The sequence below is a fragment of the Molossus molossus genome, unplaced genomic scaffold (assembly GCF_014108415.1).
Source record: "Molossus molossus isolate mMolMol1 unplaced genomic scaffold, mMolMol1.p scaffold_m16_p_7, whole genome shotgun sequence".
Lineage (NCBI taxonomy): Eukaryota > Metazoa > Chordata > Mammalia > Chiroptera > Molossidae > Molossus > Molossus molossus.
This window is the reverse complement of record NW_023425401.1, coordinates 110,214,659-110,238,663: the sequence shown is the minus strand read 5'-3', so window position 1 is coordinate 110,238,663 and position 24,005 is coordinate 110,214,659. Positions and strand designations below refer to the sequence as shown.

Sequence of the window (24,005 nt, the reverse complement as noted above, 5' to 3'; positions counted from 1 at the left end):
GTTTGGTTCCCGCTAAGGGCACGTACCTCGGTTGCAGTTTGTCCCTGGCCCCAGTTGGGGTCGTGTGGGTGGCGACAATTCGATGTGTCTCTCTCACATGGATGTTTCTCTCTCTTCCTCCTTCTCTCCCTCCCGCTCTATCTGAAGATAAATGCAAAAAAAAGTGGCCTCGGGTAAGAATTAAAAAAAAAAAAATGTAATGATTGGCCCTGGCCATTTTGGCTCAGCAGTTAGAGTGTCGGCTGGCCGACTAAAGGGTTGAGGATTCAATCCCCGGCTGGTTGGGGTCGGGGAGGAACCAACCTATCCATGTGTCTCTCTCTCTCCCCATCTCCTCCCTCCCTTCCACTCTCTCTAAAAATCAGCAGTGCCCTGGCCGGTTGGTTCAGTGGTTGGAGCGGCGGCCCGCGGACCAAAGAGTCCTGGGTTTGATTCCAGCCTAGGGCACGTACCTTGGTTGTGGTTCGTCCGCAGCTCTGGTCAGGGTTGTGCGGGAGGCAACTAATCGATGTGTGTGTCTCTCTCTCCCTCCCTACTGCTCTATCTAAAAACAAATGGAAAAATATCCTCAGGTGAGGATTAAAAAATTTAAAATCGGTCGGAAAAAATATCCTCCAGTGAGGATTAACCAAAAAAAATGTATTTTATTTAAACCTTAAAATGTTGGCCCTTAATTGCTGCTTCCACAGAATAATGATCATTTGTGACTAGCAGCTAAAGTGACCATCTCTGTGATCCTCGCGGACCGCGCTCAGACCCAAGCTCTCAGACCTGAAGGACCGACGGTCACCGCCCCCACCGGGCAGAGGCAACGCGCTCGGTCCCTGAGTACTCGTGCACGTGTTGCTCCTTTCTAACCCACTGTCTCCCGTCGCTCCTCCAACGTCTTCCTAACCACTCGTGGTCGATAACAGCCGGCTGCTGGCTACAGAGCGTCCGTGCGGAGAGCAGAGGGAACAGCCTGTCCAGCAGACAGACCGCCGGGGCAGTGACCGGCTCAGAGAGCCCCGCGCACACCCTGCCCTCGCTCGGGGGTCAGCTCGCTCGTGACTGGGAACCCCCGCCACGCACACGCGGTGGCGGTACGCTCCACGCGCGAGGCACCTCCACGGGCTGGAGAAGCAAGCGCCTCACCTCGGGGTGAAAGAAGATCTCGGGCCCCAGGAACCGCTCGTAGCCCACGTCCACCAGGAACCGCTTCTGGTTGATGGCGTTGATGCCCACATACTGCTTGACCCACCTCCGGGGGTCCACGTCGTACTTGGCAAACTCCTTGACGATGTCAGGGCAAAGGTAGCAGTATTTCTCCTGCGCACACACACATCACCAAGCATTGATGAACCTGGGCCTCCCCCGACAGACGCCAGGGACCCCGAGCACCACGCGCACCCCGGAACCGAGAGCTGCCCAGGCGGGGAACAGCGCGGACATGCTGCCGAGCCTGGGCCCACCGCCCCTCACGGCAGACACGACTACGCTTCGACTTGGGACGCGTGCAGCTGCTCCCTGCGCAACGTGGCTGTCAATCTCGGCCTTACAGTATCATCTGAAAGGATGTCTCAGGGTGTCTAAGTTCCTGTCCCCATCTCCCCTTCCCGTGTCCCTCGTGGGCGCCCACGCGGACCAGCAGGCCGGACGGCCGTGGGGGCTGACAGCAGTCATCCGCTCCACAGCAGGTGTTCCCTGAGCACCGGGCACAGGGGGCGCACAGAGACAACGCAGACCCCTGCCCTGGAGCCTGCACTCTGGCTGAGGGTCCATAATAACTAAGCAGGTGACACAGCAGGTCAAAGGTCACAGGTGGAAGGGCCACGGAGAGGAAGGGGCAGACTATGAGGCCGCACGGCGCAGCGGGCGCCCAGTCGGGTCATCACTGTTCTCTACTCCGGACCCTCCACACTGGTGCTCAGAGGACGGGGCTGAGCCCGGTCTTTCAGCCCCTACCCCACGAGGTGAACAGAGGGAGACCCACGCTGGCAGGGAGGCAGGGCAGGGGGAGGGGAGGGGAGGAGGGAGCAGGGTGGCGTCAGAGGGGAAGCGTCCAGACACCATCTCTCACCCCCAAACCAGCCCGTTCCCCGGCTGTTTTTACCTTAATGGCTTTTGCGGTCTCCAGGGACTGTCGGGCGGGATTCCCCCCTCCCTCTCCTTAGCAGCTGCTGAATGAAACACGTAGTATCTCTACCTGCAATGGGGGTGTGTTTGATGCAGCTTCCAATGACATAACCTTCTGCCTGGGGAGAGGAGGCAGAAGACAGAGTGAGCAACGCCCACGGGGCGCCCGGCCCCGGGGGCTTCCTGCCCCCCAGGCACTAACACGCATTTAGAGAGCCCCCCACACCTCGGACAAGTCCTTTAAAGTGACTGTGTTCAAAACATAAAATATCAAGCCCGGCCGGCGTGTGGCTCAGTGGCTGAGCGTCGTCCCAGGCACCAGGAGGTCACTGGTTCGATTCCCGTTCAGGGCACAAGCCTGGTTTCAGGCTCGAACCCTGGTAGGGAGCACGCAGGTGGCAGCCAATCGATGTTTCTCTCTCTCCCCCTCTTCCTCTCTGTGAAATCAATGCAAACGTATTTAAAACTGATCACCATGCAGTGACGACGTTCTCGGTCCGTTACTGGCGGGCCTCTCCAGAATGGCGCCCGCACCGGGTGTGCAAAGACAGGCACCCGGGCCGCTGCCGGACGGAGCGTGTGCGGGGCCGCGGGGCCCGTCCTGGCTCCCCAGCAGAGTCTTACTACAAACCGCTGACCCGACTGCAAATCTACTTTTATTTAAGACTCACCCATGTGGCCCTGGCAGGTTGGGCTCAGTGGTTAGAGTATCAGCCCACGGAACAAAGAGTCCCGGGTTCGATTCTGGCCAAGGGCACGTACCTTAGTTGCGGTTTGTCCCCGACCCTGGCTGGGGTCGTGCGGGAGGCAACCAATCGACGTCTCTCCCTCACATAGATGGTTCTTTCTCTCTCTCTCTTTCTTCTGCACTATCTGAAGGTAAATGGAAAAAATATCCTCAGATGAGGATTGAAAAAAAAGTATCAACAATGTGGTTACATTCGTAAGACTAAGATTCTAACAACCTGGATTCAAACCTGGTTCCCCGCCAGTCAGCTGTGTGGCTGTGGAGGTCTGCCGACACGCCCGCCCAGGACCTGTGCACAGTGCGGGACCAGCGACACCCAGGGTTACAACACGGGGCTGATGGAACCCCAAGTCCAGCACACGGCGCAGTCTGGGCATCACTCAGCACCAGGAGCTGCAGGTGTTCACCCAGCACTGTGCACCTCAGACCCCAGGGGTCCCGGCCCCCGCTCTCCCTGGGCTGCCTTCCTGCGCTGAGGCCTGTCTGCCGGGGCCCGGAAAGGGGCGGCCCGCACTGGCAGGGCCGGTCAAGAGTCCACACGCCCGCGGCGGGGCCCAAGGCCCTCACCAGCCTTCCGAGGGCACAATGGCCAGGAAGCCACAGGCTGGCGCGCATGCAGCCTGCCCTGGTGGGCAGAGGGGAACGTCCTACCGCAATGTCTCCCGACAAGGACGGGGCACCCGGGTCCCACAGAACACGGCCCCTGTGCCCCGTGCCCGTGCGGCAGAGGGCACGGCAGGAACTGCTGCCTCCCTGTACGGGGGTCCGTCCCATGCTTCCACCCCCAGTGAGACCCGTCAGCGGTCAAGAATGGACTGAGTCCCCATGTGTCCTTCTGATGGACGTGGCTTCCCACAGCGCCCGTGTTGTTTGTAAACTACTGTAAGAGGGAGAGCAAAGATGTGTCCACATTTCTGAAATAGTGAAGATCGACTTCAAGCTGTAAGGATATCGGCTACACAAACTACTCACAACAGTGGTACCCTGCGGGTCACAGGTAACAGGTTCTAACACTAATTCAACCATTAATGAGTGTTGCTTCTTCTCAGCACCCAGAACACCCAGACACCTACAGGTCCAGCAGCAGGAGAATAAAGAAGCAAGTGGATTATGCTTTTATGTAGATAGTAAATACTTTTTAAATAGTTTTTACAGAGTATTTCACCACAAGGAATACTACTGGGGATCGACCAATGCACAACGTATCACTCTAGGGTCAAACTGTACTATTAGGACACAAACCAGACACAGGACGTCCCAACTCTGCTCACAGTGCCCACGAGCAGCTCGGGAGTGAGCCTCCAGGCCCTCCCGCGAAAGTACCATGTGGTTCTCCGGGGGAGTGTGCGGTTCTGGAGGACTGCGTGGTTCTGGGGGGTGCAGTTCTCCGGGGGAGTGTGCGGTTCTGGGGGACTGCGTGGTTCTGGGGGAGTGTGCGGTTCTGGGGGGTGCGGTTCTCCGGGGGAGTGCGGGGTTCTCAAGGGAGTGTGTGGTTCTGGGGGACTGCGTGGTTCAGGGGGGTGCAGTTCTCCGGGGGAGTGTGCGGTTCTGAGGGGTGTGGTTCTCCAGGGGAGTGTGCGGTTCTGGGGGGTGCGGTTCTTCTCCGGGGGAGTGTGCGGTTCTGGGGGGTGCGGTTCTCCAGGGGAGTGTGCGGTTCTGGGGGGGAGTGTGCGGCTCATTCCATTTTCTCCTTCGCACCTCTCTATTTTATCTGAATTCTGTATAAGACATGGAATTTTTTAGGAAAACACTGAACTATGATACAGACGACAAAATTAAAAACGACTTTCTCTGCGGCCTCGACCCGGGTGAGATGTGTGCCTTCCCTCTCGACTGTACACGGGACGGGCGGTGGGCCCACGGCACCCCAGGTCCCCGCGCCTGGCCTCGGGGGCACCCCAGGTCCCCGCTGCCTGGCCTCGGGGGCACTCCAGGTCCCCGCTGCCTGGCCTCGGGGGCACCCCAGGTCCCCGCTGCCTGGCCTCGGGAGCACCCCAGGTCCCCGCTGCCTGGCCTCGGGAGCACCCCAGGTCAGCAGACGACGCGTCCACAGTCAGTGTCCCTGTCGGGGCAGCAGCTCCAGAAGGAGCGAGGGTTGGGGCCCGGCCTGCGGGAGCGGAGCACCAAGCACGGAGGAGGCTGCGGGGTGTCCCTCAGTCCTGCCTGTCCCTCCCCACCCCCTGCGAAGGGCACCCGGGAGGGCACAGGATGGGGCCTGGGGGGCATCTGACTTTTCTCCCGACTCAAGGCATGTCCACCATTCCCCTCCCCTGCAGGGAGCTCAGACCTGAGGGAATGAAAACACATCAGTAGGTCCTCCCACTCCCGGAAAGAAATGGTGACTGTTTTTGAAATGGAAATAAATGCACAGTTGTTATAAGGCCCCAGTGTGCATCTGTAGAAGGCGCACACGCACACACCCTGTTCATGCAGACAGTGTGCCTGCAGCACAGGAGCGGCCAGCAGCGGGGCTGCCTCTGGGCCAGGGACCTGGAGGGGCATGGGGGAGCTGGAGGGGCATGGGGGAGCTGGAGGGGCATCGGGGAGCTGGAGGGGAATGGGGGAGCTGGAGGCATGGGGAGTGGAGGGGCATGGGGAAGCTGGAGGTGTATGGGGGTACCTGGAGGGGCATCGGGTAGCATGAGAGGGGCAGGGGGGCCCTGGAGGGGCATCGGGAACCTGGAGGGGCATGGTGGGTCCTGGAGGGCCATGGGGGTCCTGGAGGGGCCGGGGAGGCCGGAGGGGCAAGGGGGGTCTGGAGGGGCGATGGGAGGTCGGAGGGGGCATGGGGGTCCTGGAGGGGCAATGGGGACCTGGAGGGGCATCGGGGAGCTGGAGGGGCATGGGGTCCTGGAGGGGCAATCGGGGAGCTGGAGGGGCATGGGGGTCCGGAGGGGCAGGGGGGTCCATGGAGGGCATCGGGGTCCTGGAGGGGGCAGGGGGGGTCCTGGAGGGGCATGGGGGTCCTGGAGGGGCATCGGGGAGCTGGAGGGGCATGGGGGTCCTGGAGGGGCATGGGGGTCCTGGAGGGGCAGGGGGGACCTGGAGGGGCATCGGGGAGCTGGAGGGGCATGGGGGTCCTGGAGGGGCATCGGGGAGCTGGAGGGGCATGGGGTCCTGGGAGGGGCATGGGGGGTCCTGGAGGGGCATCGGGGAGCTGGAGGGGCAGGGGGGTCCTGGAGGGCCATGGGGGTCCTGGAGGGGCATCGGGGAGCTGGAGGGGCAGGGGGGTCCTGGAGGGGCATCGGGGAGCTGGAGGGGCATGGGAGTCCTGGAGGGGCATCGGGGAGCTGGAGGGGCATGGGAGTCCTGGAGGGGCATCGGGGAGCTGGAGGGGCAGGGGGGTCCTGGAGGGGCATGGGGGTCCTGGAGGGGCATGGGGGTCCTGGAGGGGCAGGGGGGACCTGGAGGGGCATCGGGGAGCTGGAGGGGCATGGGGGTCCTGGAGGGGCATCGGGGAGCTGGAGGGGCATGGGGGTCCTGGAGGGGCATGGGGGTCCTGGAGGGGCATCGGGGAGCTGGAGGGGCAGGGGGTCCTGGAGGGGCATGGGGGTCCTGGAGGGGCATCGGGGAGCTGGAGGGGCATGGGGGTCCTGGAGGGGCATCGGGGAGCTGGAGGGGCATGGGGGTCCTGGAGGGGCATCGGGGAGCTGGAGGGGCATGGGGGTCCTGGAGGGGCATCGGGGAGCTGGAGGGGCATGGGGGTCCTGGAGGGGCATGGGGGTCCTGGAGGGGCATCGGGGAGCTGGAGGGGCATGGGGGTCCTGGAGGGCCATGGGGGTCCTGGAGGGGCATCGGGGAGCTGGAGGGGCATGGGGGTCCTGGAGGGGCATCGGGGAGCTGGAGGGGCAGGGGGGTCCTGGAGGGGCATCGGGGAGCTGGAGGGGCAGGGGGAAGCTGGAGGGGCATGGGGGTCCTGGAGGGGCATGGGGGTCCTGGAGGGGCATGGGGGTCCTGGAGGGGCATCGGGGAGCTGGAGGGGCAGGGGGAAGCTGGAGGGGCATGGGGGTCCTGGAGGGGCATCGGGGAGCTGGAGGGGCAGGGGGAAGCTGGAGGGGCAGGGGGGTCCTGGAGGGGCATAGGGTAGCTGGAGGGGCAGGGGGAAGCTGGAGGGGCAGGGGGGTCCTGGAGGGGCATGGGGGTCCTGGAGGGCATGGGGGTCTGGAGGGGCATGGGGGTCCTGGAGGGGCATCGGGGAGCTGGAGGGGCATCGGGGAGCTGGAGGGGCATGGGTGTCCTGGAGGGGCATCAGGGAGCTGGAGGGGCAGGGGGGTCCTGGAGGGGCATCGGGGAGCTGGAGGGGTATGGGGGTCCTGGAGGGGCATCGGGGAGCTGGAGGGGCATCGGGGAGCTGGAGGGGCATGGGGGTCCTGGAGGGGCATCGGGGAGCTGGAGGGGCAGGGGGGTCCTGGAGGGGCATGGGGGTCCTGGAGGGGCATGGGGGTCCTGGAGGGCAGGGTGGACCTGGAGGGGCATCGGGGAGCTGGAGGTGCATTGGTGGGTCCTGGAGGGGCATCGGGGAGCTGGAGGGCATGGGGGTCCTGGAGGGGCATGGGGGGTCCTGGAGGGGCATCGGGAGCTGAGGGCAAGGGGGTCCCTGAGGGGCATGGGGGTCCTGGAGGGGCATCGGGGAGCTGGAGGGGCATGGGGGTCCTGGAGGGGCATGGGGGTCCTGGAGGGGCATCGGGGAGCTGGAGGGGCATGGGGGTCCTGGAGGGGCATGGGGGTCCTGGAGGGGCAGGGGGGACCTGGAGGGGTCAATCGGGGAGCTGGAGGGGCATGGGGTCCTGGAGGGCATCGGGAGCTGGAGGGGCATGGGGGTCCTGGATGGGCATGGGGTCCTGGAGGGGCATCGGGGAGCTGAGGGGCAGGGGGGTCCTGGAGGGCCATGGGGGTTCCTGGAGGGGCATCGGGGAGCGGAGGGGCAGGGGTCCTGAGGGGCTCGGGGAGCTGGAGGGGCATCGGGGATCTGGAGGGGCATGGGGGGTCTGGAGGGCATCGGGGAGCTGGAGGGCAAGGGGTTTCCGGAGGGGTCGGGGGATCTGGAGGGGCCATCGGGGAGCTGGGATGGGCATGGGGGGTCCTGAGGGGCATCGGGGAGCCTTGAAGGGTCGGGGGTCCTGAGGGGCATGGGGGTCCTGGAGGGGCATCGGGGAGCTGGAGGGGCATGGGGGTCCTGGAGGGGCAGGGGGGTCCTGGAGGGGCAGGTGGGACCTGGAGGGGCATCGGGGAGCTGGAGGGGTATGGGGGTCCTGGAGGGCAATCGGGGAGCTGGAGGGGCATTGGGGGTCCTGGAGGGTCCATGGGGGTCCTGGAGGGCATCGGTGACCTGGAGGGGCAAGGGGGAAGGGGAGGGGCAGGGTTGGGGAGCATGGGTGGTCCTGATGGGCATCGGGGAGCTGGAGGGGCATGGGAGTCCTGGAGGGGCATCGGGGAGCTGGAGGGGCATGGGAGTCCTGGAGGGGCATCGGGGAGCTGGAGGGGCAGGGGGGTCCTGGAGGGGCATCGGGGTCCTGGAGGGGCATGGGGGTCCTGGAGGGGCAGGCGGGGACCTGGAGGGCACGGTGGAGCGGAGGGGCATGGGGGTCCGGAGGGGCATCGGGGAGCTGGAGGGGCATGGGGTCCTGGAGGGGCATTGGGGTCCTGGGGGGCATCGGGGAGCTTGGAGGGGCAGAGGGGGTCCTGGAGGGGCATGGGGGTCCTGGAGGGGCATCGGGGAGCTGGAGGGGCATGGGGGTCCTGGAGGGGCATCGGGGAGCTGAGGGGCATGGGGGTCCTGGAGGGGCATGGGGGTCCTGGAGGGCATCGGGGAGCTGGAGGGCATGGGGGTCCTGGAGGGCAATCGGGGAGCTGGAGGGGCATGGGGGTCCTTGAGGGGCCGGTGAGCGGGCATCGGGGAGCTGGAGGGGGCATGGGGTCCTGGAGGGCCATGGGGGTCCTGGAGGGGCATCGGGAGCTGGAGGGGCATGGGGTCCTGGAGGGGCATCGGGGAGCTGGAGGGGCAGGGGGGTCCTGGAGGGGCATCGGGGAGCTGGAGGGGCAGGGGGAAGCTGGAGGGGCATGGGGGTCCTGGAGGGGCATGGGGGTCCTGGAGGGGCATGGGGGTCCTGGAGGGGCATGGGGGTCCTGGAGGGGCATCGGGGAGCTGGAGGGGCAGGGGGAAGCTGGAGGGGCAGGGGGGTCCTGGAGGGGCATGGGGGTCCTGGAGGGGCATGGGGGTCCTGGAGGGGCAGGGGGGTCCTGGAGGGGCATCGGGGAGCTGGAGGGGCATGTGGGACCTGGAGGCGCATTGGGGATCTGGAGGGGCATGGGGACCTGGAGGGCCATGGGGGACCTGGAGGGGCATGTGGGACCTGGAGGCGCATTGGGGACCTGCAGGGCCATGGGGGACCTGGAGGGCCATGGGGCATGGGGGACCTGGAGGGCCATCAGGATGAGGCCCAGTGTGACGCCCCTGTATACTCCCTACCTGCAGGCTCAACTTATTTTCCAAAACACAACTTTAAACAATTCATTTAAATAGTTTATTGGACCCAATAAAAAGAGGAAAAGGAAAAAAGGAAGAAAATGGAGCCCCCTAGAGCCCCAGTTGGGAATCGCTTCGCTCACATTCTGACACCTGAAACCAGACAGCCACCGGGTGGGACACCCTGCAGGTCGAAACACACGATCCCATCTTCTCGGCTCTTAAATAAATCCTCAAACCCCAGCAGCAAACCCTCTACAGCAGAGCGGGGAGGGCTGCCCCTGTCACAGAGCACTCCCGAGCGGGCTCCCCAGACCCCGGTCCCCAAGCTAGAACGTGAGCAGGGAAGTCCCCCTGGTGACCGTGCCGGCGGGTGCGGCAGAGCCCTGGCCACCGTGCCGATGTGCCATCCGACGGCCGAACTGCCCAGGCCACGCGTGTCGGGCACCTCTGTCCTCGCGTGCCTGCCTTAAGAACTCGCAGTACCTTTCTATGACTTCAAAGTGGTATTTTGACTACGGAGGGGTTTTCTTCCATTTGCTCCCTTACCTCAAGTCAGGTGAGTCCTACAGAGCGAAGCCCTGACCAGTCTGCTTACCACTGGGATGGCGTGGGTGACCCCGTCCCCGCTGTCGATGATGGTCCCCGTCAGGGTGCGCTCCCCGACCTGCCGAGACGTCCATGACGCCGCCAAGGCCAACACCGCCTGGACAGGGCACGAAGCCGTCAGCACAGGTGACCGTCCCCAGCACGCTCGCACTCAGGGTCAGGCAGTAGGTCTTTCTTCCCGACCAAGCCCAGCTCTTTCCCGCCCTCTCCTTCGCCTTCCCCCCGAAATTCAAGTTCCAAATCGGACAAGGAACAGACCAATTCTGTGCACTTGAACTGAAGGACTCAAGTGTCCGATAAAGTCAATCCACTTTTACAAAGAGCCAGTGAGACGGGATTTCCCGTGGGCTCAGCATGGACTTTCTGTGCACCCGCTCCCCGTGCGGGCCCACGGCCGGGCTGCGGTGGCCACTGTGCAGTCTGTGAAGGACAGAGCACCAGGCCCGCTCGGAAGCCCTGCTCTGCCAGGGCTCGGACACTGGTTCTCCGCAGGGCCATCCTGCCCCCAGGGACACTGGGAAAGGCCCGGTGCCCTGTGACCACTTGGGAGGAGGAGCCGGTGGGTGGAGGCAGAGACCCTGATGAACACCCTCCGGTGCCCAGGAAGCCACCAGAGGAAGCGCCCTCCCGAACGCGAGGCTGGAGAACCCCGGTCTGAGAGGAATGGGGGCGCGTGTGCGTGTGTGTGTGTGTGCGTGTGAATGTGTGTGTGCGTGTTGAATGTTTTGTTGTGGTGCTGTTGTGCGGTGTGAATGTTTGTGCGCGGTCGGTGAATGTTTTTTGCTGTTGTGATGTGGTGTGCATCTGTGTGAATGGGTGTGTGTGACGGTGTTATGTGTCTATGTGTGGTCTGGGTGTGTGCGCCCGTGCAGTGTGTGTGAATGTGTTTCTGTGTGTCTGTGTGTGCCTGTGCCTATGTGTCCGTGTGTGTGTGCGTGTGTCGTATTTGTGGGGTGAATGTTTTGTTGTGTTGCTGTGCCTAGTGGTGTACTGTGTGTGTGCACGTGTGGTGTGTGTGCGTGATGTCTGTATGTGTGGGTGAATGTGTTTCTGTGTGTGTCTGTATGTGTGGGTGAATGTGTTTCTGTGTGTGTCTGTGCCTATGTGTGTATCTGTGTGTGTGTGCGCGTGTGTGTGTGCGTGTGTCTGTATGTGTGGGTGAATGTGTTTCTGTGTGTGTCTGTGTGTGCATCTGTGTGTGAATGTGTTTCTGTGTCTATGTGTGTGTCTGTGTGTGTGCGCCCGTGCATGTGTGTGTGAATGTGTTTCTGTGTGTTTCTGTGTGTGCCTGTGCCTATGTGTATCTGTGTATGTGCGTGTGTGTGTGCGTGTGTCTGTATTTGTGGGTGAATGTGTTTCTGTGTGTGTCTGTGCCTATGTGTGTATCTGTGTGTGTGCACGTGTGTGTGCGTGTGCGTGTGTCTGTATGTGGGGTGAATGTGTTTCTGTGTGTGTCTGTGCCTATGTGTGTATCTGTGTGTGTGTGCGCGTGTGTGTGTGTGTGTGTGCCTATGTGTGTATCTGTGTGTGTGCACGTGTGTGTGCGTGTGCGTGTGTCTGTATGTGTGGGTGAATGTGTTTCTGTGTGTGTCTGTGCCTATGTGTGTATCTGTGTGTGTGTGCGCGTGTGTGTGTGCGTGTGTCTGTATGTGTGGGGTGAATGTCTTTCTGTGTGTGTCTGTGCCTATGTGTGTATCTGTGTGTGTGTGCGTGTGTGTGCGCATGTGTCTGTATGTGTGGGTGAATGTGTTTCTGTGTGTGTCTGTGTATGTGTGTGCTTCTGTGCATGTGTGTGTGAATGTGTTTCTATCTGTGTGTGTGCGTCTGTGCATGTGTGTGTGAATGTGTTTCTGTCTGTGTCTGTGTGAATGTGTGTGTGTGTATGTATCTGCACAGCCCATCTCACAACACAGCCTCTGGAATCGCTATTCCTCGCTCTTTGGGACAGGTCCTTTGGGAATCATGGAAATGACTCTGCTTTTACCTGAACTGCAATGTAGAGTCCTGGTACATTGAAAGATTCAAACATAATTTCTGCAAGATATTCTCTGTTTTCCGGTGTGTTCAGCGGAGGTTCTGTCTGTAAGAAAAGAGTCACTGTGTTTAGTGTTCACCCAGACTCCACGGAGCTGCCCCTGGACCTACGAGCGTGGGCGCCGAGGCTGAGGGCCCCTCCCTGACAGAGGCGCGGGCCGGCGTGGACCCCGAGAGAAACCGGCGGGCCCCAAGCATGCCGTGCGGAGCCGAGGCCTCTCTGAGCGCTGCTGCTCTGGGTGACCCCCCAGACCAAGGGCGAGCGGCAGAGAAGAAAACCATCTGGGATGACGGCCCCTGAAACCCAGCGGACCGAGCAAGGCGCCGCGGGCCATGAACACAGCCCAGGGACGTGGAGCGCAGCACGAGGACGGGGCTCCCCGAGAGCGCGCAGGCCGCCCCCGCCGCAGCGGGAAGGGGGTGCGAGCAGACGGGGCCCCAGAGCACCAGGCGGCTCTGTGAGCGTCTCAGGCACCTGCTGTGAAGCGGGGAACCCCAGAGAGAAGCAGCTTCACCCAGTCACCGCACCCCCGGCCCCGCCTAAACTCACACCTACAGCCAGTCCGGGGGGATTCCCGAGAGACCAGGAAGGACCACGCAGAAACTAGCCAAAGGCCACACAGACAACAAGATAAAGACGGAAGCAAGGAGCCACGGGAAGAAGCAAAGGGCAGGTGAAAGACTCCTCCCCAGAAAAGTGTGAAGATAAAGCGGATTAAGATCACAGCAGCCCTGGCCGGTCTGGCTCAGCGGTTGGAGCGCCGGCCTGCGGTCCGGAGAGACCCGGGTTCGGTTCCCGCTAAGGGCACGTACTTCGGTTGCAGTTTGTCCCCGGCCCTGGTTGGTCGGGCGGGTGGCAGCCACTCGATATGTTCCTTTCACGTCAATGTTTCTCTCTCTCTCTGTTCCTCTCTCTCCCTCCCACTCTACCTGAACAAAAAAATGGGAAAATGTCCATGGGTGAGGATTTAAAAAAAAAAAAAAAAAATCACAGCCAAGGCCCTGGCCAGTTTGGCTCAGCGGTTGGAGCGTCGGCCCGCAGACCAGAGAGTCCAGGTTCGGTTCCCGCGAAGGGCACAGACCTCGGTCAGTTTGTCCCCGGCCCCGGTTGGGGTCATGTGGGTGGCAACCACGCCATGTGTCTCTCTCACATGGATATTTCTCTCTTTTCCTCCTTCTCTCCCTCCTGCTCTATCTGAAGAAAAATGCAAAAATGTCCTCGGGTGAGGATTAAAAAAATAAAAGATCACAGCCAAAGACATTTCCAAAAATTCAAATATCTGTTTTAAAAACACAGCCGTGGTCAGACAGGGGGAAGTGACCGGATTACATGGAAAGACAAGAAGAACTCGACCCGCATTAGCCACTCAGCAGCACGTTGAGAACGTCTCCCCGTCAGTGAGCGTGGGACTATATCGCATACTGAAAGCTGCAAAAGGGAAAAAAAAAAGAATAAAAAAAAATTCTCTGGGTCTTCTGGCCAAAAAAAACAAACAAAAACACAGCCCCCATTACCCTTTGTTTTGGACTGAACTACGTCCCCAAAAATTCGTGCCGAGCCCCCAAACCCGAGGGCGACTGCATCTGGAGGAGGGGTCTCCAGGGAAGTAAGGTTAAGCGAGGTCATCAGGCTGGGCCCGAACTGGGCAGGACTGACGTCTGCTGGAAAAGGAAGAGACACCGGAGAGCTCGCTCGCTCACGTGGACAGAGGAAAGAGGCCATGAGAGGTCACCGCAGAAGGTGGCCACCTACACGCCAGGGAGGCAGGCCTCCCCAGACACCAGCCTCAGGGCACCCCGACCTTGGGCCTGTCCAGAGCCCTGAGGAAACTACGTCCGCTGCCGCAGCGCCGGCCAGTGGCACAGTCCGCGCCATCCAAGACCCTCAGGGCGGGAGCCGCACGGCAGCCCGGCCGTCAGCACACCGTCGCTGGCCGCCGGGCCACACGGGCCACACGGGCCACACTCAGGCGTCACAGCAGGAAGCTACGCGCCAGGAGCTGTACACCGGGCCACACTGCCGTCGAGTGCGTTGCGAGAACAGGGATCTTCAAACAGGTAAGATTCCCGAGCCCCGCGTGGATTACCTGTTGGGGGATAAACTACAGCCAGACAGGAGAGCGCAGAGCACCGCCGGAGACTGACCACGCGCATGGACTCCAGCTAGCGGTCAGACTCGAGTTTTCTTTTTCCTTTTTTTTTTGGTGAATCCTCATCCAAGGATATTTTTTCCATGGATTTTTAGAGAGAATGGAAGGGAGGAAGGCAGAGGGCGGGGGGGAGAGACAGACAGACAGACTGACTCACTGAGTGGCAGGGAGAGCTGCCAGGAGGGAAAGGTTACAAAGGTGTGAAGAGTATAAACAGGCCTGGCCGGTGTGGCTCAGTGGTTGAGCGTCGACCCTGCACCAGGAGGTCGCCGGTTCGATTCCTGGTCAGGGCACCTGCCCAGGGTGTGGGCCTGATCCCCAGTGGGGGACATGCAGGAGGCGGCCAATCGATGTTCTCTCTCATCGATGTTTCTATCTCTCTAAAAAATAAATTTTAAAAAACTTTTTTTTTTTTTTTAAGTATAAACAGGCCCTGGCTGGGTGGCTCCATGGGTTGGACCATCATCCTGTGCACTAAAGGTTTCGGGTTCGATTCCCGGTCAGGGCAGATTCGCTCATACCTGTGGTGACATCATCACAGCAGACACAACCCGCAGCCTACCCCGTGCCCATTCTCCCTTCCGCCTTCTGACTGACCACTGAGCGATCACAGGAGGCAGGGCAGGCCCGGGGTCAAGCCTGTCCCTGTGGACGAGGATGACGAAGTGACTGCGTGCTGGCCAGTAAGAACCGAAAGCTGATGGATCCAGCCTCCAGGAAAGCTCCTTACGAGGCCGAGGGTGGACTTGAGTAGGAGTCTCCCTCTGCCCCTGACCCCGTCTTCTCCTGGAACGCAGAGGTGCCGACAGGGGCTGCAGCAGCCACCTTGTGACGATGAGGCATCCTCGGAATGCAGCCACAAGCTAAACACACAGGAGCACAGAGGTCCCTGATGACACCGGGGAGCTGCCAGGCCGGCACTGGCCCCTACCACAAATTCAGCAACACAGCCCCACCTGGTTTAAACTACTGTTTTCTATGCTTCTACCAAACAATTCATCTGTGAAAGACTAGCATGAAAATCCACAGACTTCCATTTAAGGGACGTTCACAGTACAGTTAGGCCCCGCCCCGGCTCTGGAACCCAATTCTACAGTACTGAGCACACATCCTCATGGGTCGGGAACCAGGATCACAAAGCCACATCTTCCTCAACCCTCCATTTCTTCGGTTTACTACCAAGGACTGTTCCTTGGGGAGGCCGATTTAAATAAACCTTTCCCAAACCATTATTTATAACAAGCTCTAACTTGGAGGTATTGCGTTTTCATTTTTTAATCCTCAAACATATTAAAACATCACACAAACGCAAGCTGCGTAAACATGTTTGTTCGTAACAGTGGTGAAGTATCATCTGGTATTGATTCCAAAATGAATGAACTGGTCCCTGCCATAAAAACCAATCCATATTTCTGCACAAAGCCAGCACACTGAACACAGGTACCTAATACTGCCCCACTCCCCCCTCTCTGTGACTGCAGCAAATAAAACTATTAAAAACCCATCAGTGCTCAAGGAAGTGGGGCTGGGAGGAGATGACAGCATCGGGCCACCAGGAGCCAACTGAGCAACCAGGAAGCAGACCACACTCACAGGCGGCCTGGGGCAGAGCAGCTCCCACCTCCCCGAGGGGCAGAGAGGGACCAGCACTGTGCATCAGGACACGCCGTGTGGGAAGGTTCACTGCACTGTGCACCTCACCGGGCAAGGGCTGCCCCCAGTGCTGGCAGACAAGATCTCTGGGTGTGGCTGGGAGGGTGCTGCTGGAGAGGCTGGTGTTCTGCAGACTGAGTGAGGCGATGTCCCCTCACCACATGGGGGGCACCATCCGTAATCCACTAGGGTCCGAATGGAACAAAAGGAGGAGGAAGGGTGATACTCCCTCTTTATTTGTCCTCCTTTTTGCTCAACTATTCAAAATTTCCAAATCTCTTCTTAAGTTAAAACTCAATTTCCCCGCCCAGCACAGTGTCCCCTGGACTAGGACACCCAGCACAGCGGGCCCCTGGATTCTGCCACCCGGCACCCCAGGTTCTGCTCCTCGGCACCCCGGCCCACTGCGCTCAGATCCCCAGCTCCGGGGCCCCTGCGCTCTGATCCCCGGCTCCGGGGACCCCTGCGTTCTGATCCCCGTCTCCGGGGACCCCTGCGTTCTGATCCCCAGCTCCCCGGCCCCCTGCGTTCTGATCCCCGTCTCCGGGCACCCCTGCGTTCTGATTCCCAGCACCCCGGGATCCTACGTTCTGATCCCCGGCACCGGCGTCCCCTGCGGTCTGATCCCCGGCACCCCGGAGCCCTGCGTTCTTATCCCCGGCTCCCTGGCCCCCTGCGTTCTCATCCCCGGCACCCTGGCGCCCTGCGTTCTGATCCCCATCTCCCAGGCCCCCTGCATTCTGATCCCCGGCTATGGGGACCCCTGCGTTCTGATCCCCGCCTCCCAGGCCCCCTGCGTTCTGATCCCCGGCACCCCGGCATCTTGCGTTCTGATCTCCGGCACCGGCGTCCCCTGTGTTCTGATCCCCGACTCCCTGGCCCGCTGCACTCTGATCCCCGGCTCCAGGGAACCCTGCGTTCTGATCCCCGGCACCCTGGCCCCCTGCGTTCAGATCCCCGGCCCCCTGTGTTCAGATCCCCGGCCCCCTGTGTTCTGATCCCCGGCACCCTGTGTTCTGATCCCCGGCTCCCTGGCCCCCTGTGTTCTGATCCCCGGCCTCCTGTGTTCTGATCACCGGCTCCCAGGCCCCCTGCGTTCTGATCCCCGGCTCCGAGGACCCCTGCGTTCTGATCCCCGGCCCCCCGGCCTCCTGCGTTCTGAACACCGGCTCCGGGGACCACTGCGTTCGAATCCCCGGCTCCCTGGCCGCCTGCGTTCTGATCACCGGCACCCTGGCCCCCTGTGTTCTGATCCCCGGCTCCCCGGCCCCCTGCGTTCTGATCACCGGCACCCTGGCCCCCTGTGTTCTGATCCCCGGCCCCCCGGCCTCCTGCGTTCTGATCCCTGGCTCCGGGGACCCCTGCGTTCTGATCCCCGGCTTCCCGGCCCCCTGCGTTCTGATCCCTGGCTCCGGGGACCCCTGCCTTTCGGATCCCCCCGGGCCGGGGGACCCTGCGTCAATCACCGGCTCGGGACCCCTGTCGACTCTGAATCACCGTCTACGGGGACCCCTGCATTCGGATCCCCGGCTCCGGGGACCCCTGCGTTCTGATCCCCGACTCCCCGGCTCCCCGGCCCCCTGCGTTCGGATCACCGGCTCCGGGGACCCCTGCGTTCGGATCCCCGGCTCCGGGGACCCCTGCGTTCTGATCCCGGCCCTCCACGGCCCCCTGCTTCTGATCACCGGCACCCTGTCCCCCTGCGTTCTGATCCCCGGCTCCGGGGACCCCTGCGTTCTGACCCCCGGCTCCGGGGACCCTTGTGCTCTGATCCCCGGCTCCCTGGCCCCCTGCGTTCTGATCCCTGGCTCCGGGGACCCCTGCGTTCTGATCCCCGGCTCCGGGGACCCCTGCGTTCTGATCCCCGGCTCCCCGGCCCCCTGCGTTCTGATCACCGGCACCCTGTCCCCCTGCGTTCTGATCCCCGGCTCCGGGGACCCCTGCGTTCTGATCCCCGGCTCCGGGGACCCCTGCGTTCTGATCCCCGGCTCCCCGGCCCCCTGCGTTCTGATCCCCGGCACCCTGGCCCCCTGCGTTCTGATTCCCGGCCTCCCGGCCCCCTGCGTTCTGATCACCGGCTCCGGGGACCCCTGCGTTCGGATCCCCGGCTCCGGGGACCCCTGAGCTCTGATCCCCAGCACCCTGACCCCCTGCGTTCTGATCCCCGGCTCCGGGGACCCCTGCGTTCTGATCCCCGGCTCCCCGGCCCCCTGCGTTCTGATCACCGGCACCCTGTCCCCCTGCGTTCTGATCCCCGGCTCCGGGGACCCCTGCGTTCTGATCCCCGGCTCCCTGGCCCCCTGCGTTCTGATCCCCGGCTCCGGGGACCCCTGCGTTCTGATCCCCGGCTCCCCGGCCCCCTGTGTTCTGATCCCCGGCCCCCTGGCCCCCTGCGTTCTGATCACCGGCTCCGGGGACCCCTGCGTTCGGATCCCCGGCTCCGGGGACCCCTGCGCTCTGATCCCCGGATCCCGGGCCCCCTGCGTTCTGATCCCCGGCACCCTGGCCCCCTGCGTTCTGATTCCCGGCCTCCCGGCCCCCTGCGTTCTGATCACCGGCTCCGGGGACCCCTGCGTTCGGATCCCCGGCTCCGGGGACCCCTGAGCTCTGATCCCCAGCACCCTGAACCCCTGCGTTCTGATCCCCGGCTCCGGGGACCCCTGCGTTCTGATCCCCGGCACCCCGGACCCCTGCGTTCTGATCCCCGGCTCCGGGGACCCCTGCGTTCGCATCCGCGGCTCCGGGGACCCCTGCATTCTGATCACCGGCACCCTGTCCCCCTGCGTTCTGATCCCCGGCTCCGGGGACCCCTGCGTTCTGATCCCCGGCTCCCCGGCCCCCTGCGTTCTGATCACCGGCACCCTGTCCCCCTGCGTTCTGATCCCCGGCTCCGGGGACCCCTGCGTTCTGATCCCCGGCTCCCTGGCCCCCTGCGTTCTGATCCCCGGCTCCGGGGACCCCTGCGTTCTGATCCCCGGCTCCCCGGCCCCCTGTGTTCTGATCCCCGGCCCCCTGGCCCCCTGCGTTCTGATCACCGGCTCCGGGGACCCCTGCGTTCGGATCCCCGGCTCCGGGGACCCCTGCGCTCTGATCCCCGGATCCCGGGCCCCCTGCGTTCTGATCCCCGGCACCCTGGCCCCTGCGTTCTGATTCCCGGCCTCCCGGCCCCTGCGTTCTGATCACCGGCTCCGGGGACCCCTGCGTTCGGATCCCCGGCTCCGGGGACCCCTGAGCTCTGATCCCCAGCACCCTGACCCCCTGCGTTCTGATCCCAGGCTCCGGGGACCCCTGCATTCTGATCCCCGGCACCCTGGCCCCCTGCGTTCTGATCCCCAGGTCCGGGGACCCCTGCATTCTGATCCCCGGCCCCCCGGCCTCCTGCGTTCTGATCACCGGCTCCGGGGACCCCTGCGTTCTGATCACCGGCTCCGGGGACCCCTGCGTTCGGATCCCCGGCTCCGGGGACCCCTGCGCTCTGATCCCCGGATCCCGGGCCCCCTGCGTTCTGATCACCGGCACCCTGGCCCCCTGCGTTCTGATCCCCGGCACCCCGGCCCCCTGCGTTCTGATCCCCAGCTACGGGGACCCCTGCGTTCTCATCCCCGGCTCCAGGGTCCCCTGCGTTCTGATCCCCGGCACCCCGGCATCTTGCGTTCTGATCTCCGGCACCGGCGTCCCCTGTGCTCTTATCCCCGGCTCCTTGGCCCCCTGCGTTCTGATCCCCAGCTCCCTGTCCCCCTGCGTTCTGATCCCCGGCTCCCTGTCCCCCTGCGTTCTGATCCCCGGCTCCGGGGACCCCTGCGTTCTGATCACCGGCACCCTGGCCCCCTGCGTTCTGATCCCCGGCTCCCTGTCCCCCTGCGTTCTGATCCCCGGCTCCCTGGCCGCCTGCGTTCTGATCCCCGGCTCCCTGGCCCCCTGCGTTCGGATCCTCGGCTCTGGGGACCCCCGCGCTCTGATCCCCGGATCCCGGGCCCCCTGCGTTCTGATCACCGGCACCCTGTCCCCCTGCGTTCTGATCCCCGGCACCCCGGACCCCTGCGTTCTGATCCCCGGCTCCCTGGCCGGCTGCGCTCAGATCCCCCGCTCCGGGGACCCCTGCGCTCTGATCCCCAGCACCCCGGCCCCCTGCGCTCTGATCCCCGGCACCCTGGCCCCCTGCGTTCTGATCCCCGGCTCCCTGGCCCCCTGCGTTCTGATCCCCAGCTCCCTGGTCCCCTGCGTTCTGATCCCAGGCTCCGGGGACCCCTGCATTCTGATCCCCGTCTCCGGGCACTCCTGCGTTCTGATCCCCGGCACCCCGGCCCCCTGCGTTCTGATCCCCGGCTCCGGGGACCCCTGTGCTCTGATCCCCGGTACCCTGGCCCGCTGGGTTTAGATCCCCGGCTCCGGGGACCCCTGTGCGCTGATACCTGGCTCCGGGGTCCCCTGTGTTCTGCTCCCCGGCACCGGGGCCCCCTGCGTTCTGCTCCCCGGCACCGGGGCCCCCTGCGTTCTGCTCCCCGGCACCGGGGCCCCCTGCGTTCTGCTCCTCGGCACCGCAATTCTCTGAAATGCGTGCACCCGGTTTGAGCACTGGGCAGTTCCATGTTGGAGAAGAGTGCTTCCCTAGTGCTACCTGCTCAGCCCACACGACAAACATGAGCTGAACCTTCATGAGAACGGGGAGCCGCAATGAGCACCCCATCTGCTCAGACACCTGGGCACAGCAGTCAGAAACGACAGTTTCGTGAGCTACTGAGGGACGTGGGATGTAGAATTCTTACTCCTCCACACCAGGAAGCCCGTATTCGGTGCCGCAGCGGAGTCACCTGGCCACAGATCTCAGCACCTGCTTCCCCCGCGGGCCCTGCTGCAGTAACCACGGCTACGGCAGACCCAGGACACGGAGCCTCTCCACACCCTCCCGCGCACGCAGCGGACCCCCTGCAGGACTGAGAACAGGAGGGCGGCGCACTGCGGGGCGTCCCACCTGGAGGGCCCCGCGACTTCCCAACAGTCACGGCAGGTGTTCGTTTTCGGCAAAGGGCCTTGGCTTTTCCACATTCACACCTAACACTCCAAGGCTTCCTGGCAAGTGGTTCCGGCTGAGCAGCCTGCAGCCAAAGCAGAGAAGACGCAGTCAGGAGCCGTGGGCCGTGGGCCGTGTCCGGTGAGGACCTGCTCCGCAGGCCGGGGCGTGCTGTCCCTCAAAGTGGGCGCGCAGACGGGGAGAGCTGGGCACGCTGCCTGCGCCCCAGGTCCCACCCAGGGAGGGAGAGGCCACACATGGCAGGTGGCACTCTGATCTGCTTTGGCCACGGAGGCAGAGCCCCTCGGAGGCACTGTCAGCATCCCAGCTCCCGTGACTGGCCACGAACCCTGGAGACGCAGAGGAGGCCACACGGCGCTCAGGCGGGGCGGTTTCGGGTTGTGGAGACGCAGCCGGAGCACGAGGTCGGCCCCGTCGAGGACCCGCTTGAACAGATGCTGACAGACAGATTCCACCGGCACTACCGCCTCGGAGGTAACGTGGTTCACGCCAGGTGACTCTAGAGAATGCTCCACGTCTGAGGTCAGGAAGGACATGACTGGGTGTGGCTGGGAACATTCACAATGTACTGTATTGGACAAGACCAAAAGCTAAATGTCACTTTTTTTTTTTTTTTATCCTCAACTGAGGACATTTTTGCATTTACCATCAGACAGAGTGGGAGGGAGGGAGAGAGGAAGACAGAGAAACATCAATGTGAGAGACACACATGACCGGTTGCTACCCACACGACCCCAACTGGGGCCGGGGACAAACTGCAACTGAGGTGCGTGCCCTTAGCGGGAACCGAACCCGGGCCTCTCTGGTCCGCGGGCCGACGCTCCAACCAATGAGCCAAACCGGCCGGGGCTCAGGTGAGGATTTAAAAAGAACAACAAGAATGAGCCGTCCACTCACTTCATGGGCTACGGAAGGATCAGCTGTTTCCTCCCTCCACCTTCCCGGCAGTCGGAGGCCTGTTCGGTACCTACCCTCCCGGGCCAGGTGATCGGACAGGGTCCCCTCCCAGCCCCAGGCAGAGCATCCTGATGACTCTACACCTGTCCAGCAATTCCATCCCCCTTGCTAGGGACCGGGCTAGGCGAGGATGGGGGCCAATCTGCCGGGAAGGTTGCTGAGAATCCTAAGAGGGCACCTCACTGCGAAGCACACCCCCCGAGGTGACCCAGAACCTGGCAGGCCGGCCGGACTCCGGGAAGCTCACGGCGGCCGGGCCAGCTCACCGGCCGCCTCTCACCTCTGCGGCTGGGCTGTGATGACCGCCAGGGACCACCCGCCTCCGGCTTCTGAGAGTGCGACAGTGAGCCCTGCCTTCCGACACTGAGTGGAGCCTTCTGTTATTTGCTCAAAGGAACACCCCAATCCGTACCAGTCCCGTTAGCAGAATGAAAGACTCCCTGGGAAGACTGTCTTGAGGCGAGAACCCCAGCCCCTGGGAATTTACAGCTACGTCCGCCTCGTCCATTGCTCACCATTAGGAAATAGTGGTCCTCAGGTTCGGCGCGAAGATATTTAAAGATCACGTGTTCCGTGAACCTCTCCATGAGATCCCAGTCTTCTACGATCCCGTGTCTTATTGGCCACTAACACAAGGGAAACCAAGGCTGTCAAGCTTCGGTTCCCATCGGGGAGACGGAGCCCCCCAGAACCCGGAGCCCCGGCGTGGAGGGTGAGCTCGTGCAGGGACCGCAGGTGACAGAGAGCAGGTGACAGTCTCCCACAGAGACTGGCAGTAACTGCTTCTGCTCCGACCACCCGTTCCCAGGACACAGGAGGTCTCTCAAAGGAGCGGCCGGGCCGGTGCAGCCTATCGACCGGACCATCTGATCGTGCGCTTTCTGTTTTCAGAACAAATGTCTACTTCAACCATTTTAGTGCTTCTCTTTAATCAATCAATCTGCAACCGTCCCTGACAGGCTCACCGCCAATCTGTGACGCCCGCTCGGCAGAGCCCGCCTTCACGCGCCACCCAGCGTCTGGGGCCAGGCTGCGCGCGGGGCTTCGAGTCCCCTGCCAGACACGACAGCGGAGCCTCGTCACACATCAGAATGAAAACGCGCTCGGCTGACACGCACGATCCACCTCACCGCGTGGCTCAATCTGCAGCTCTTCCCGGAGACTCCGACAGCTCCCCGGCCGGCGGGGCTCACCTTTGTGGCATAGGCGGGTTTGTCGACGGCTTCGTCCCCGATGAAGAAGTCCAGGTCGCCCACGCCCCTCGGCACTTTCCTGCGCGCTGGGCCCACGGCCTTTGCTGGCTCTCGGAGGGCGATGCCTGGAGCAGGAAGGAAACAGGCCGAGAGCTCCATCACTGTCCACACGTGTTCACGTGCTTAAGAAAGGGTGACAGAATCCCCATGATGGGCGAGCGACTCTGCAACGTGAGGGGCTCACCGGGGTCCAGTGCTCACAGGACGCTACGGAGAAGCAGACGGCGCTGCGGGAGCCGCCGCAGGGCCGGCAGTACCGTCGGGGCGAACGGGACTCAGCCGGACACTCGGAGCCGGCGGGAGCCACACTGCCCGGCTTCCGCTTCCTCCAAGACACGCCACAGAGCCAGATGCTCTTGGAGGACGTATCCACAGGTCCCAAATGTTAAAATACAGTACAGACGGAGGCAAAATTAAAAATAGGATGCAGAAGAGGAGAAATCAACTGGAAAATAATGCCTGTCTATTCGTACACATTTTAATAAAACTCGGCACCAGGCAGATTTAAAAGATAGTTTTAGTCTCGTTACAGAAGAAAAAGAACAGACTTCCCACCGAAAGGGAGATGCTGGCGGACCTATCACAGAGACAGTGCTCAACCTGCCGAGACAAGTGTATCCGTGGGCTCTGATGCACGGACACACTCAGCTCGTAATTACACACAACTTCCCTGCGGGCTTCCGCGTTAAGGAGACGTGGAAAGCTTCACAAAGATCCGATTTTCCCTTCAAATTCCTAACCCCGGTTCCACTCCGAGTGCCCATGAACTCACCTGCATCGAGCTCATTCCAAAATAAATTAGTGAACATATATGATCATTTTAAAAAGCAGATTGTCCGAAAACCCCGATCGTTACTACTAACAGGCTAACGTAGAGCTGGAAGAGTGGACGGAACGCCTTTTCTCAGACGGGCATCTTGAAGCAAGGGCCACAGAGGAGAAAAGGAAGTGATACAGGCCCGGCCGGTGCGGGTCGGCGGGTGGAGCT

At 62.5% G+C, this 24,005-nt stretch overlaps 1 protein-coding gene across 1 annotated transcript in view; it reads right to left on the bottom strand.

Moving 5' to 3' along the window:
* The window catches only part of ACTR3B (actin related protein 3B), a 30,325-nt gene extending 7,935 nt beyond the window's left edge, over window positions 1-22,390 (bottom strand). The window contains 6 exon segments of the mRNA XM_036246953.1: window positions 1,135-1,308; window positions 2,093-2,138; window positions 2,140-2,234; window positions 9,928-10,035; window positions 11,923-12,018; window positions 22,280-22,390. Coding sequence (XP_036102846.1) covers window positions 1,135-1,308; window positions 2,093-2,138; window positions 2,140-2,234; window positions 9,928-10,035; window positions 11,923-12,018; window positions 22,280-22,351 — 591 coding nt within the window. The 5' untranslated portion in view covers window positions 22,352-22,390.
* Between the last annotated feature and the right edge of the window lie 1,615 nt (window positions 22,391-24,005).